This window comes from Lipotes vexillifer, unplaced genomic scaffold (assembly GCF_000442215.2).
Source record: "Lipotes vexillifer unplaced genomic scaffold, Lipotes_vexillifer_v1.1 scaffold1104, whole genome shotgun sequence".
NCBI classification, from domain to species: Eukaryota; Metazoa; Chordata; class Mammalia; order Artiodactyla; family Lipotidae; genus Lipotes; species Lipotes vexillifer.
The window spans coordinates 117,470-134,723 of record NW_006793533.1 but is presented as its reverse complement, the minus strand read 5'-3'; the positions used below and the strand labels follow the sequence as shown (position 1 = coordinate 134,723).

General features: G+C 35.2%; 1 protein-coding gene across 3 annotated transcripts in view; it reads left to right on the top strand.

Annotated features, from left to right (window-relative positions):
• Positions 1 to 17,254, top strand: part of IL1RAP (interleukin 1 receptor accessory protein) — an 84,993-nt gene that overhangs the window by 47,153 nt on the left and 20,586 nt on the right. For all 3 annotated transcript variants that reach the window (XM_007466476.1, XM_007466477.1, XM_007466478.1), the window contains exons 4-7: positions 4,940 to 5,105; positions 7,479 to 7,550; positions 9,523 to 9,649; positions 12,055 to 12,203. In XM_007466476.1, the coding sequence (XP_007466538.1) occupies positions 4,940 to 5,105; positions 7,479 to 7,550; positions 9,523 to 9,649; positions 12,055 to 12,203 (514 nt within the window). The remainder of the gene's footprint in view (positions 1 to 4,939; positions 5,106 to 7,478; positions 7,551 to 9,522; positions 9,650 to 12,054; positions 12,204 to 17,254) is intronic.

Sequence of the window (17,254 nt, the reverse complement as noted above, 5' to 3'; positions counted from 1 at the left end):
TATACATATTTAATTATGTATATATGCATATATACACATAGCATTCTACACATAATTTCAGGGCTTCTGAGGACCCAAGATTCATCTTTTAAACTGAAACTCAGTTCAGATATCTGTGAAGCCTTGAGGTTCAGTTAGGCTGAGTGAATCACCCACTCTACATTTTTTTTTTTTTTAAATTTTATTTATTTATTTATGGCTGTGTTGGGTCTTCGTTTCTGTGCGAGGGCTTTCTCTAGTTGTGGCAAGCGGGGGCCACTCTTCATCGCGGTGCGCGGGCCTCTCACTATCGCTGCCTCTCTTGTTCTCTGCGGAGCACAGGCTCCAGACGCGCAGGCTCAGTAATTGTGGCTCACGGGCCCAGTTGCTCCGTGGCATGTGGGATCTTCCCAGACCAGGGCACAAACCCGTGTCCCCTGCGTCGGCAGGCGGACTCTCAACCACTGCGCCACCAGGGAAGCCCCCCACTCTACATTTTGACAGCACTTAATTTATATCTCATTTTTGTTACTATAATGATTGCATAGCATCTTTGTTACTATAATGATTGCATTTCTCTCTTCTGTACTAAGTAGTGACTTCTCTCCTTTGCTTTCCCTTGACTCTCAAGTGCATATCACAAAACTGAGCCAATATACTTTATATTTAGGAATTGATTAAATAATTGCATGAATTAGACTGGACTAGAAAATTCCGTGGAAATAAGGGCCATTTCTGTTTTTCCTGGCTACTTACTGTATGCCCAGCTTCTAACACAGTGCCTGACACATAGGGGAGATTTCGTAAGTATCTATCGCATAGACACAGTTCAGCTGTGTCTATGCATGACATAGTTCTACTCATCGAAAGTGACTGATGTATAAAACTCTTATGAGTCTTTGTGAACAAGTGTGGTGTATTTTATAACAACTTAATCTTGGAAGCAAAAATGTCAATAGATATTTCTAACTGTTTTAACCTCATATCTCAGTTTAACTTACTTCCACTTTCCCCACCCATCCTACAACTCACCCATCCCATGTCTTATAAGTCTATATACTCACCTTTTTATTATCATCTGCATACAACATGAGCTTGCAGCTCCATGTCTATGTCTATGTCTTTGCTTCTCTGGTTCAGTTCATATTTTTGATCATGCATGATCATGGTATTGAGCATTTACCACGTGTCCAGTATTGGGCAAGTAGCTGGCTATGCAGATACAGTACTCATCCATCCGCCCGACCACTTTACCCCATAGAAGTAAATGTTCTGGAGAAAGAGATAAGTGAAAAGAGGTCATTATGATAAAGTTAGTTAAGTACTAACATGGAGGGCAAAATGCTATAAGAGTGAAGGGAAGTTGTTTATACTTTTTCCTGCCCCTGGAGCATCCTTCTCCGTGTCTGCCCTCCTCCTGAATAACTGTTAATAATCTACACATCCTTTAAGATCCAGTTCAGATCTTCTTTCTCCATGAAGAGTTTCTAAATGTTTTCTGTTTGGTCTTCTTCCTCCACTTCCCCACCCCAATATGCCTTTCACAGCATTTGTTGCAATCCTCCACTAGACTGCTTACTTACAGATTAAGAACTGTGTCTTTTCCATCCTTGTGCCTTAACCTAGTTCTTTAAAAGTTGTAGGTTTACTGAATGGACATATTTGTTCTTATTTAGTCATGCCATCCCCTCACCCACACCCCGTACCTCACCACATGATTTATTTCCTCTCAAGGATCTCAAAATCATTTCTTATGCTGTTCTTTACCTATATACTGTGGTAGGTTGCCATGGCTACCATTATGTGGTTGAAAAGTTGCTCTCCTATTTAACTTCTCTCTTTTAAATTCAGAATGAGGAACTGATGGCTCAACTAAATGAATGACTTGTCTTCTGGTCAGACAAGTGTTTGCTTCATAGTGGAATCCACTTACTGTTAACCCATTTCTTATATTTGGAAACATGTTTTTATAATTCTGTGGGTATTGAGATCTTTGTTCATATCTTTTTTTTTTCCTGGATTCCAAATAAATGATTTTCAAATCATCAAAAAGTTTGCAGGATTTATTTTCAGGAATAGTTTATTATGTTTAAAAATGCCCTTTGTGTCTTAGGCCCATGAAGGGCCTAGAGAAGCAGCTGCTTATAAGTAGAGACAGCTCATCAGATACTACAGACTAAAAGTTAACGGGTATTTATAGTTTAGTAATGCCCTGAAGCTACCCTTACCACATACGTAAACACTTATAATGTAAAATACTTTCTTCATTTCCTTTTCTAACATAAGTCTAATAGCTTTTAATTATTTTTCTTTTTCCTCTTTTTTTCTTTTTTTTTTAATTAATTTAATTTTTCATGGTCAGATTTTTCTGAATAGTAGATTAGACCCCAAAGTTTTCCATTACTTTTTATGGAATATTCCTCAATTTGAAATAATTTTCTAGATAAATCAGCTCCAAGAAAAACCTGTCCTTGGCCTACATTTTTATCCTACCTTATGGAAAGAAGAGAAAATCCCAGAGAACCTGACTTACAGCACTGACACATAGGCCCAACGATAGTCTTAGGCACATCCAGCCCAAATTTCAAGTTCATCATCAAGAGTCTGGAATAAGGTGAAGAGAAAGGGGGAGCTGGCAAGAGATCAACACACACCTGTTTTATAACATTTTCCTTGCTATTTAGATGTGTCAGATTCCATTTTTCTGTTCATGATAAGCCCATGAGGGTGGATTCTTTGTTCTATTCAGTGCTGTACTCTCAGAACCTCAAAAAGTGCCTGGCATGGGGTTTATTGATTAATACTCAAGGGTGAATGAATGAATGAATGAGAAGACTTTGAGTCAGAAACATTTCTTTATATTTGTAGCACATACTATGACTCCTAAAACAATGTGTTTGAAATAGTTTTTACATAAATGATATTTGGTGAGTAAAAAAATAAGGTTTTTTTCACATTTTATTAAGAAGTACTGTTGACAAGTTTAGTATTAATAGCTAATAACTTCTCATACTGAAAAGTATGCTTTTCCAGTTTACCACTAATTGTAAGAATCAGCCTCACATAAGAGTCACATCACATTATTAACACTGGGGCTGGCCCCATATAGGTCAGGACCACAGTGTAGTGTGAGACAGTGTCAGTTGGGATTAAGAGCAAGGGCTACAAAACACGTAGATCTAGGTTTAAATTCCAGCTCTGACACTGCTTGGCTCTAGGATAACGGCAATCGCTTAACCTTTATAGTCCTTTGTATTTTCATCTATAAAATGGGCATAAGAGCATTCCAAATTTGCGAAGTTTGGAATAAGGATTGGATGTGATAATGGAGTATACCTAAGCACAGGTCTCAGTATAATTTTTTCAGCCTCAAGTAATGGATGAAAACTGGTGTTCATTCTTGGTTAAGAAGCTAGTGAAAGACCTTTACTCAGCTGTGTAAAAAAACTGAGTTTTAGCTCTGCACTGTGTTACCTAGAATATCTCTTTATCTATCTCATTTTTTTCCACCTGAAAACTAGGGCATATTTAGTCTGATCTGTCTACTTCACAAGGACTTAAGAACAGCTAAGCTAACACATGAAAGAGGCAAATAGCTTTGAACTGTTTAAATGAAAGGTGCCAGAAAAATCAAATAGAGTTCTATAGATAGTCTAAACTCAAGTTAAACCAAATCTGGCATAAATTTATTATAGGAGTACAGGGCTTTATGACCCTATACTTTGTAATAACCTTAGAGTATTAAAATATTGTGCTGATGTGACAGTTTTCTAGAGTCACTTCTTATCAAAACAGGATAAATTGTATTCAGAAAAATAACTGAGTATATGTCATTGTCCTCTTGATTATCATCTCCATGAATCAAAAGTTTAGCACTATTCCTAAAAGATGTTATTTCCTGTGACAAAGAATTACAAAATGTGCCACTTAGTGTAACTGTCGTATTTCAAAACACATGCTCCAGGAATTGAAGTAAGAAAACCTTGAGGATACAAGAATTAAAGTTAAATATGTGAACACAGGAAATTGAAAGTACAACCTGGTAATAGACTCCCAGAATATTAAAGATCAAGAGGACCCAATTCTTTTTGTCATAGATGAAGTATTGATTTTTAAAAGACAAACACAAGTTTTTCTAAAAGTAAATGTTCAATGCATATTTTTGTCAAATATGATGTATTGATTTTTTTCTTGAAAAGAAAAAAGTAAAATGATATAGCCAATTAGTGGGGCTGAGAGATTCAAAACAGGATTCTAGTTATGTTGAATGAGATATTTTAACCTCAAAATTAAAAAAAAAACATAGTTATATGAAAATATGAGTTGGAGCACAAATAAACTCTTAACTCTTGGTAAGACTCATAAAATATATTTTATTTTTAAATTCTGGAGTCTGTACTATTCAACTAAAATAATGGGATAAGTAGAAGAAAAACAAAGAAGTTTGGAAATAACTGATACAGTGATTCACAGAATGATCAAGAATGCCAAAACCAGACACCTAAAACAGTGCCTAGTTTGTCAGAGTGACTATATTTCTGAATTAACATAATCAGTGAAAAAACATAGAAAAATGAAAAAAATTGTTCTTTAAGTAGCAGGGTGTACATTTACTTAAGTTGCATTAATCATTTTTTGAAACTTTAACCTTGCTTTACTATTAACTTGGAATTCCCAGAATTTGAATACTAGATCTTGAGACAGGAAGCTTGTGCTTTTGAATTCATATTTCAGTTAAGAATGTTAATTTTCCTCTTGCAGAAATGATAATAAAAATTACTGCATTCATTCTTTGCAGAAACATCATCAAATACATGACCAAAATAGTTTTGTAAAAAATATAGCCAGCATAGATATTTCTACATTCTGTGCAAAGTTAGATGTGTATGCATATATTTGTTTGTATACTTTCTATGCATGTATCTAAATAGTAAACATCATTTTCTTTACTTCTTCTTAGGGCTGTTATAAAGTACACAGCTTTAATAATGTAATACCCGAAGGCATGAACTTGAGTTTTATCATAGCCATGGTTTCAAATAATGGAGATTACACATGTGTTGTTACATATCCAGAAAATGGACGTACTTTCCATCTCACCAGGACTCAGACTGTAAAGGTGGTAGGTAAGCATGATTTGTATTAAGTGCGCACAACGAAATGCAATAATTTTGTTTAGGCTCTTAAGAGTTTATTACAAACAAGTGTGTAAATTCTGAAAGAAAAGAGGGTTATCTTTTACCTTCACCGCACTATTCCCAAGGCCTCAGCAATTTCACATAGATAGTAGGCATTTAACAACTATTGTTCTACTGAATGAATATGTGGATGGATGAAGTAAAGGCAGCTTGGAGAGTGAAAAGAGTGCCGGACATATCTGTGTTCAAATTATACCACTGCCATTTATTAGCACTATGACTTGCCTGTACTCTAGGACTACAACAACCTAACATTTAGTACAGTTCAGAATATTAGAAATAATATACATATTATGCTAATGCAGTTCCAGGCAAGCAGTAGAAACTCAATGAATATTAGTTAATACTGTTGTCAAAAGAAAGTATTTTACTTGAATTAGGTAAAATATGTCTTTTATGTACTGGAACCTCTGTAGCGATTGCTGAAGCTATTTGCTGGCAGTGCTCAACCATTGCTTTCTTTGGGGGTGAGAAACTAGAGAAGGGGAAAGAACAGTGTCTAGGCAGAGTCAACAGACTCCCATCAGGCCTACAAATCAAGAGAACCAGTGTCAGGATAGGTGGCATTTAGAGGAGAGCCCTAAATACTACTGCACCCAGTGTATTGAAAATGACAGGGCTTCCCTGGTGGCGCAGTGGTTGAGAGCCCGCCTGCCAATGCAGGGGACGTGGGTTTGAGCCCTGGTTCGGGAACATTCCACATGCCACGGAGCAGCTGGGCCCATGCGCCACAGCTGCTGAGCCTGCACTCTGGAGCCCGCAAGCCACAACTACTGAGCCCGCGTGCCTAAAGCCCGTGCTCCGCAACAAGAGAAGCCACCGCAATGAGAAGCCCACGCACCGCAACGAAAAGTAGCCCCCGCTCGCTGCAACTAGAGGAAGCCCGCGAACAGCAATGCGGACCCAGTGCAGCCAAAAGTAAATAAATAAAAATAAATAAATTTATAAAAAAGAAAAAAAATGACAGCATATCAGAGTGAGATTTTTTCATACCCCATCTTTTAATAGATGGAAACATTGAGTCCCAACAAGAGAAACTAACCTGCTTAGAGAATTTCCCTGAGTTAGTGGAAGAAGTGATTCTAAATCCCAGGCTTCTGACTCTGTGTTTAGGGCTTTTTCTACTAGTCTGACACCAAGTTCAGCACAACTATTTTAAAGGGCTTTAACATAGTGCAAATAAAATTCACATCAAACAATTTTGTAATCACTTCTCTTTCTCTGCTTACCTTTGGAATCATGCTGAACTGGGGATGGATTCGGAATCAGACTAAATTTAGAACCTAACATGAATGGACATTGAAAGTCACATGAATAATCTAACCATATATTCATCTTGGTAATTGTTTCCAATGTATATATACTTCAATGTATTCATTTTTGGAGAGTTGGGAACAGGCATGCATGTTCACTTTGACTTATAGAAATAGAAGTTGACAGACACATATGTGAGGGGTGTGTTATCCAACTCCCAAGTTTGTTTTTTAAAACTGAAGTATTGAGTACTTATTACATACCAGTAGGATGCCTTAATATGCATTACTTAATTTAATCCACATAATGAACCTGTGAGGTAAGTTTAATTACTCTCATCTTAGAGTTGACTAAATTAGATTTTCAAAGTTTAAGTAAAAAATAAAAAAATATTTGTATGGTTTGTATATGGTCAAGTCAAGGTTAGATCCCTGTTCATTAAATCTTTGAAACTTCTACACTTAAATGCTGCAATATTAAACCCTTTCAGGGCATCTTTCTTTCAGTTTAGGAATATATAATGTTATAAAAAGCAGCAATCCTATGAATGAACATTCAACTGATAACTAGATAACAGGTAGACTTACGTACTGACCTCACATTGTGATTTTGAATTTTCCATTTGCTTGTTCATTAATTAATACTTACTTATTTAACCATTTCCAAAACTAGACACTCTGGGCATGTTGAAGAGAAATATGTAGAAAAGAAACAATTGAGAAAGACTTGAAATCAATTAATTATTAAGTAGTATGAGAAAGAAGTTTATCTCATATAGGCTTTGGGAAGCAAAAACACTGGATAAACATTCTATCCGAAACATGAAGGATCCTCAGGATATATTTTTTTCCTTTGTTTGCTTCTTTTAAATGAAAGAAGTGTTGTAATTGACTATCCATTGAACTGTGGGCCCTCTCAAGAATTGACAAACTATGCCAGGAAGTTGGGCAATGCTTTACTGAAGAGCAGAATTTTGAAATGGGTTATGTGGAATAAAGGCTACGTGATGTGACATCATATCCCTTTGTCCCTTCCTCTCCATCACAGGCTCTCCAAAGGATGCATTGCCTCCCCAGTTCTATTCACCCACTGATCTTGTGGTCTACGAGAAAGAACCAGGTAATTATAGCTGTGCCTCGGAATATCAGTTAGATTCTCTTAATTACAAGGAATAAAATGTCACTTAAGTTAACGCAAGAGAATAGAGGGCTATTGTAAAGAAACACATGAATTGAAACTGAAGTGCTCTCAGAAACCTAGTCAGCTTTGGGTATTAGCTGCTTCATTGATCTCATGGGCAGCCCGGGGATTCTCTGCTTCTCTCACAGCAGATGCTCCCTTCTCCCTCTGTGAGCAGTTTTCTTCTGATTAGCGATTTCTGTTTGATGCAAACTTTAGCCTGTGCAGGGCTTTGGTTTACCGAGACTTCAACATGAGCACCAGATGTCCTTTAAACTTCTGTCCCACTACAAAGGAGCAGGGGGTAGACCTGGAGTCAGAACTGTGAATTCAACAGGTAACAGCTAATAGGACTAGTACACCTTGATTCAGAACACCATCGAATGCGTATGCTGGCTACCTGGGTTTCCTTTTAGTTTTCATAATTTTTCATTCTAGACAAAAATCATTTGGAACTGACCAAATAAGGCATAATCTGTTATTCTTCTGACTCAAAGCCTCTCACAGTTAACTTGAAAAACCATAGAAAATTTTAACATTCTCTATATTGCATCCTTACCAATAAATTCACTTCAAACCCAATGAAAAGTATAAAAAAAAATTTGTTTAAAAGGTACTAAAGATAATAGAAGCAGTGTTCAACATAGGTGGAGAACAACGATACCCACCCCAAATTAAGGAAAGGTTTCAAATAGTGATCTGCCTTGTGAAAAAATAATACCAAGGGGAGTCTGCCAACCCCAAATGGACCAGATTTCCTAGAATCAGTAGTGGTTTTATGTATTATTATGAACATTCTTCCTGCTATCAGGGTAAACCCTTATTAATCTTCTAAATATCTTTCCTCTATCTATCATATTATGGTTATAAAAACATGCCTGAATCCACATTCACTTTATAACTGGAGAGGAAAGCATAAAAACCATGCATTGGAAAAGAGGATAGAGTATGACCACTCAGTGAGACAAACCTGAGTTCAAATTGGGATGACAATATAATTTATCATCTCAACCTGGACACCTTTTGAGAGTGAAAGCAGTCGATATTAATAAACAACTAGGAAAGCAAGCATAAAACAGAACTGTTCTGGGCAAACTGAAATGTAAAGTCAGTCTAGGTCAAATCCTGGTCTGCCACTATTAACAATTTGACCTTGGAATGACATGTAACATCTTTAAGCTTTAGTTTTTATATCTATAAAACATGAATTTAAAAAATATTTCATAATATTTTGTTAAAATTAAATAAGCTTATTAATAGGTAGCCAAATATAATAAATATTTAGCACAGTGAATTATTCAAAGTTCTCAGTGAGTGTGCCGCTGTTGTTGTTGTTATGATTATTATTACCAGTTTTGCCTAGAGATCCCCCTATCCTCATGTTCCATCTCAGGAGGATGGCATAGCATTTCTATTTAAAAGTTGTCTTTAGACTCGTTGACTGCATCCTGATAACCTGAGCATTTCCAGATGCAGCCCGCCTGGCCAGTCCTCTCAGTGATGGCGTTGCCCCATCTTTTCTGGGCCAAGGTCCAAAGATCTGGAGAACCTCACGTCAATCACACATCGTTTGTGAGGGAAATAACAAAGGAGAAGAGTAGTCCATGGAGGTTTAGGGCTAAAAAAAGGAATGTTGTCAGAGCCTTTTTGAATAAATACTGTCATTTTAGAACATGTATAGGTTGTATTAAAAGATGGGCAGTCTAATAGTTTTATGTAAAGCTGCTGTCCTTTTCTTGGTTTGTTTCTTATGCAGTGAAGGAAAAAGGTTACCTTATGGTAGCCCACTTGAAAATTAGTCAGAAGTAGGGTTGAAGGCACACATAAATTTTATGGCTTTTGATTAATCACAGAATAGAACCAGTATAACCATGTGAAGGTTATAAACTGATGAGTTAACTTGTTTTTTTAGGAGAGGAGCTACTCATCCCCTGCAAAGTCTTTTTTACTTTCCTGAAGGACTCTCGCAATGAGGTTTGGTGGACCATTGATGGAAAAAAGCCAGAGGACACCACTATTGACGTAGCTGTTAATGAAAGGTATCACTGACACAGGCAAGGGGGTGACTAACCCTTGTCCCTCAACCTAATGCCTTCCAGTGTATGCTGATCAATGAAAATTAAAATTCTAATCTTTGCCTATCATTAACAAAAATCAGCAAGATTTTCAACTCTTTAGTGGCTACACCCCGAAGCAGGATTATTGGACTTGCAATCCAAGCCCCAGATGCCACCTGATGATTACATCTTTATGATACCCACTTGAAGGTAGATGGAATGCATATCCTATATAAATGAAAAGGCCAGGATATAGGGTTGTGGATAGATGAAAGCCTGCCAGTGTGGCCCTATTCTCTTTCTCAAGTCTGGAGTCTGGGCCTATGTTTTTGTGCCTCAGATAACTGTGTTAGTTTCTTGTCTTATAGTCAGCATATATTTCCTATTTTTCTCCTCTTTCTTAATTTTCATAGCATACAAGTCACATTTTTAATTAATAATAATTTTTAATATTAACTAAATACATTAATGTTCTTTAAATTTTATTTTTTAAATGGATGGTGTGGAAATATAGCTCATTCTTAAAGTAACAAGCTGGGTCATTTTATTCATAAATAAACATGACTTTTTTTGAAGTGGCTTGAGTTGGCAAGCAGACTGCAACAATTAATTAAAATGAGCAGCTGACTAATTACATGACAAAGTAGTTCTGAAAACTTATGCCTTATCTATCATCTGTGTGTGGATATATCTTAGGCTATTTGAACTTCTAGAATTTAAAAGATATTTATTCCCTACTAGTAAACTTAGACTTTATGCAGAAATTATGAAATGTCATCAGGTACTATGCAAGATACTTAGTCCCTAACTGAGTAGATTTTATAGGAGTAACAATGATAGAACAGAAATGCCAGTATAATGTGATAAATGCAGTGAATGGGAAGTATGGAATGTTAAAGAAAGATTTAGTTGGGGATTCCAGTCAGCTTTAGGGGATTCGGTAATGCTTCTCAGATGATACAGAGACTAAATAAAGATTTGAAGGATGAGTAGAAATAAACTAGATAAAGAAATAAAAAGTATGTTCCTGGTAAAAAGAACATCATGTGCAAAGGTGTGGAGGTTTCGAGAAGCAGAACATATCTAAAGATACAGAAAGGGGCTTCCCTGGTGGCGCAGTGGTTGAGAGTCCACCTGCCGATGGAGGGGATGCGGGTTCGTGCCCCGGTCCGGGAGGATCCCACATGCCGTGGAGTGGCTGGGCCCGTGAGCCATGGCCGCTGAGCCTGCGCGTCCGGAGCCTGTGCTCCACCACGGGAGAGGCCACAACAGTGAGAGGCCGTGTTCCGCAAAAAAAAAAAAAAAAAAAAAAAAAAAGATACAGAAGGAGTTTCCTGAAATTGGAGCAGATTTTGCTGAAGCAATTGATGAAAGATGTGGCTGGAGGCACAGAAGGAGAGTTATTATTTCAGGAATTCTGAACATTGTACTTCCAATCCTCATAATAATAATGAATGAATAGTAATGAAAGTCATGTTGTTCTTCCTTGTTGCTCTTGAAACACAAGTCATTGTTCATTGTTCAGCAGTGCAGTTAAGCTTAGGTTAAATCCATCACAGTCCTTAACCAAATTCTCATGACCTACAGTAAACTGCATCAGAAGAACCCGGATGTCAGTCAACTGTAGGAGAGAGATTTTTTTTTTCTCCTTTTGAGCAAAGTAGTTCAAAGGGATCTTAAATCTTGATCTTAGACCCAAAGCACTTGATCTCTAACTTGCTGAGAATTGGATATATTTATTTTCACAAAGTTTACTTGCTCTGAGAAGTTTCTTCTTTTTAGGATATAACCGTGAGGTTTGACCAAAATGTTCTATCTGTGTTCAAAATCCAAGTTTTGGGAATCTCTGAAATGTATCAGCTATCACTGTGGGATAATAATAATAATAGCCTAATTAAACATTGTTCTAACACTTATGCATTAACATACTCAATCCTCAGAATTCTAGAGTAAGTTAATACATGCAGTGCAATATGTAGACATTGCCACTTTCCTCCTTTTCAAAGGAGGAACTAAGATGTGGAAAGATTAGTTACCATGCCCAAAGTATATAAGCAATAAGTGGCAAAGCCTGGATCGAACTCCAAAGGGGTCGGGCCTCAGAAGCTTCTCTCTAAAATGATGCTGCATCCTACCTCAGATGTTTGAGGATAGGAGACGTTTCCCTTTGAAGACAGATCTGTAGTATGATGCTAACTCTGGGAGTTGATCTACATATTGGGATCGTGTGTAGTATAGATGGTAAAGAATGGTATTGGAATCTAGAAGCTAGTCTCCTTTTGTAACTCCTTTTGGATCACAGGCAACTCAGCTTATCAACATCCTCACCTAGGAGCTCTGGCCCCTGAGTCTCGCTAATGGTTTGATTTTCTTTCCCCTACTTCTAGTGTAACTCTGAGTAAAACAGAAGACGAGACAAGGACTCAGCTTCTGAGCATCAAGAAAGTTACTGCTGAGGATCTCAAGCGCAACTATGTCTGTCATGCCAGAAATGCCAAAGGGGAGGTTGACAAACCAGCCAAGGTGAAACAGAAAGGTAATGGATGCACTCAGCAGATGAATCTGTGAACTCCAAATGCAACACTGAGGTGAATAAGAAAAAAGGAGAAACTGAGGAGAGAGCTCCAGCACTTAGCATATCTGACACATAGTAATGAATTAAAGTTGAATGAAAAAAATCTTGAGAGAAAGCTTCCATTTATATAAAGATACTCAAAATATTATAATATTTCTTATGGTTTTAGTATCTTAATGCCCAAATGTGACTTAAAAATTCCATATGATTATGATAATGAAGCATAGTTTTATATCTATACAGTAATGAAAAATAAAGAAAATATTTAAAGCTACCAAAGATTTAATAAAACTGGTAGAGTCACTTATTGTTGGTGAATTGTAAAGACCCTTTTAGAAATCATTGATGGCAGAGTTTAGGCCTTACAAAAAACGGTCGTACCATATGACTTAATACTTCTGGAATTTTTCCTGAACAACTAACTTAACAGAAAGAGAATTATGTCCCCATCTATATTCTTAGAAGCATTATCTATAATAAACATTATAAATAGCAACCATCCAATTGTATTCAAGTAGCTAAGATATAAAATATTCTCAAAAAATATAATTTTAAAATGATAATTTTAAACACTATGTGCCAATATTCAAGGTTTATAATATACCACTAGCCACAATTGCTAAAATGAAAATTAATTAAACTATGACTTAAAATGCTGTAAAATGATTTCTATGTCGATATTACTATATTTTCCTACAATAAATAAAAATGATAAAGCTTTCTTGTGTGAGCTGTTGCTCCTGAAACATTTTGTGTCTAAGATCCTCTATGGGTCTCTCACCTAACAAAGAACCCCAGATAATTAATTCTCTCATGAATGTTTTTCAGTGATCTGGATAATAATGATGATGATTCATCACACATGAAGTTAAGCCATTCAGGATTATTCTGGATCCCAGTGTCAGAGCCTATAATGTTTATATAAAAAGTAAAAAATGTTAATTTATAACTGCTGCATTTTTCAGTGGGAGTTAAACCCTTTTTAAAGCTGATGAGAAAACAGACTTCACTTTAACATTTTATTACAATTTAGAAAGTAAAGAGCAAAGGACTGAAGTGTATATGCCTCTTAAGAAGACTTAGTGGATTTGTTCTGAATAGTTAATTGCTTCTGCTCCTCAGAAGCTAGTGTAAAGAGAAAAGGCTGAACCCCTTGACGTAAGGTAGTGTTTCCCAAAGTTAGTTCCTAAGAACACTACTAAGACTCTTTATAGTACTGCACTTCATTATTTTTACTCCAGGCACAGATAGCCTATGTTGGAATACTAGTTTCTATGTAATCTAATTCTGTGACCTTGGAAAAGTCACTTTAACCTCTCTGAGCTTCAATTTCTTTCTATTTAAAGTAGGCAAAAGAATACCACTCCCTCATAAGGTTGTTTTAAAGTACTCAGCACAGTTACTGGCATATATATGTATAAACATATTAAATGCTCAATGAATGTTAGCTCATTATTATTACTTCCACACGATTTTCACAGGTATTATTTGACAAAGTCTTTTATACTCAAGTATCATTAAAGTCTGGGTTAAGCAAAATCAATCAAGTTAGTTTAGTTCAGGGCCCCTCAGGTTCTTTAATATATTAGTATTTGATGTGAATATCTGCAAAGGGTTGGAATATAGTAGGCAGGATTTTTTCAAATATATTTGATTCCAGATTCTTTAAGTATGGATCATTTTGTGGGATTCATCTTCTGAGGCATGTGTTTTGGGAAATATTATGTAGGAAAACATAATAACATTGTCAGATGGATAGAATCAAAACAATCAATTAAAATAATGTTTAATCTAGGAGTGATGTGGAAGTCTGTCCACCAGAGTTGCTTGAGTAACTCTCTTTTCACAGAAGGCTGTGTTCTCAGTGGTTTAATATGAATGGCATCAGGAATATGGAGTGACAAATGCAGCTACTGGACCAGATGATCTGTGCTGAAATTGCATTAATATTACATATAGCCCAGTTGGATCTGTGTACATCCAGTAGTAACAGAGGTGTTGTTCACTTGGATTCTATTCTGGGCCAGCTAATGCTGAAATTCATAGGTGATATCTATGTTCACATTCATACACTATATGTAGGGGTCTTTCTCTGAATTCTGAATTCATTGACAAAGCATTCTATGTACGTCGCCAAGATGGCAGGAAGATGCTAGAGCCTAGAATGAGAGGAGTTAACAGGGGTAGGTCTTTTGACAGCTGCACAAATTCATTTAGTCAGTTAAAGCAAAATGTTAAAGGAAAGGCAGCTAATGTCAAAATGATAAACGTAAGTTTTATAATAGAGTTGTAGGGACTCAGGCACAGTGTAAGCTGAACTTTATGAGAACCTGCCAAACCTGTTGCCAAAGAGGTTGTACCATTTTACATTTTCATTAGCAGTGTATATAAATTCCAGGTGCTCTACTTCCTCACCTACTTTTGGAGTTGTCAAACTTCTAAATTTTGGCCATGCTAGTAGATAGGTACAGGTATCACATTGTTTTTAATTTGCATTTCTCAGATACTAATGATATATGTATTACATTACCATGAGCACTTTTTCATGAACTTATTTACTATTAAATAATAGTTCTTCTTTTTGTGAGGTGTCCATTTGTTATTGGGTTGTTAGTGATTATATCTATATCTATATATCTCTTCTCAGATATATGACTTGTAAATATTTTTATGCAGTTTGTGAATTTTTTCTTTTGATGAGCAGAATTTTTTTAAATTTCATGAAGTCCATTTAATAAATTTCTATTATAGTTAGTACTTTCTAAATCCCATATTAACAATGTTTGATTTATAAAGACTTTTCTTCTATACTTAGGCTTATGATCAATTTCTTTTTTTTTTTTTTTCCCATACAGAAACCAGTTGTTCTAGCCTCATATTGAAAGATCCCTCCTTTTTGTATTGAATTGTTTTGACAACTTGGACATAAATAAATAAATAAATAAATGGCTTTATGAGTGTGGGTCTATTCCTGCATTCCCTATTGTGTCCTATTAATCTGTTTATGTATCTTTAGTCCAATAGTACTTTGTCTTGATTAACAGCTTTAAAGTAAGTCATGAAATCATATACTTTATGTCCTTCCCTCCATTTTTTTCTTTTCCAAGATTGATTTGACTATTTTAGGGACCAAATATTTTTTCATATGGATTTTAATATCAGCTTGTCAATTTCTACATAAAGCCTCCTGCAATTTGATTGGGATTGCATTAACTTATAAATTGATTTGGGGAGAACTGAAATTTTACCAATATTGAGTTTTTTAACCCATTAACATGATATAGCTCTCAATTTATTTAGGACTAATTGAATATTCTCAGCAATGCTGTTTTTTTTTTTTTTTTAGTTTCGAGCGTACAGGTCTTGTACACATATAGTTAAATTTGTCACTAACTATTTTGTTGTTGATGCTATTATAATGATATTTAAATTTTTTCATTTTCAAATTGCTCATTGATAAAAAATAAACATGAAATTAATTTTTTATGGACCTTTGACTTTTCTAAATTCACCAAAAAATAGGGTTTCTGTTTGTTTTGTTTTTTTGGTGTCTTAGCATTTTCTACACACTAGATCATGTCACTCACAAATAAACAGACTTTTACTCCTTTTCTACACTTCATACTTTTGATTTCTTTTTCCTGACTATTTCACTCTTTTGGACCTCTAGTAGCATAATCAGCAGAAATTGAGAACAGCCATCTTTGCATTGTTCCCTATCTTAGAAGGCAAATATTCAGTTTTCATGATACATATGATGTCATTTGTAGGTTTTTGTAGATAACCTTTATGTACATGAGGGATTAATCTTCTGTCTTTGGTTTGCTGAGAGTTTTGTTTCATTTTGTATTGTTTTTATAATGAATGTCTATTGAAATTTGTCAAAATTTTTTCTTATCCATTGAGAAGGTCATATAATCTTTCTCTTTAATTCCGTTAATGTTATACTTTACATTGATTGATTTCAAAATGTTGATCCAACCTTTCATTTCTGAGATAAACCCCAACATCATCATGATTTATTATCCTTTTTTATATATACCTGTATTTATTTGCTAATATTTTTAGAAGATTTTTGTTTATGTTAGGGATTTTGCTCATATATTTGCTCATGAGGGATATTGGTCTGTGATTTTCTTTTCTTTTAATGCCATTGACTAGTAAAAATATGTTGGCCTCATGATATGAGTCAGTTGATGACCCCTCCTTTGCTATTATCTGAAGACTTACGTGTAAAACTGATATTACTTCTTACTCGAATATTTGAAAGGAATGCCCATGAAACTATCTGGGCCTGTGTTTTCCTTATGGGAAAGCTGTTAATTATGAATTCAGTTTCTTTAGTAATTATCTGGATATTGTTTCTTCATGTGACAATTTGGGGAATTTGTCTTTCAGAGAAATTTTTCTGTTTCATCTAAGTTGTCACATTTTTGGCATAATTTTTTATGCTATTTTTTATCTTTTTAATGCCTGCAGGATTTGTAGTGATTCTCCCTCTGTCATTCCTGATATTAACAATGTATGTTTTCTCTCAATTTGCTCATGACTCAAGAAAGAGGTTTTCCAATTTTACTGATTTTTTTCAATGAACAAAGGTGTTTTCATTTATTTTTCTCTATTTTGTATTTTATTCATTTTACTCTGATTTTTCTTTTTGCTTACTTTGCATTTAATATGCCCTTCTCTCAACTGAAGATGAAACCACATCATTGATTTTAAATAATCCTTTTTTTCCAATATAAACATTCAGAGCTATAAATTTCCCTCATAAGACCACTTTAGCTGAAACAAACAAATGATGAAATCTTGAAGTTCCCTTATCATTCAGTTCAAAATATTTTAATTATCCTTTTAATTATTTTTGACCCATGGTTTATTTAGAAATGTGTTACTTAATTTACATATTTGGGAATTTTCCAGATAACATTTTTTATTGCATTATGTATTAAAATGTATTTGAATTTTATTTTATTTTTTTTCCTTTTTTTTTTTTTTTTTTTTTTTTTTTT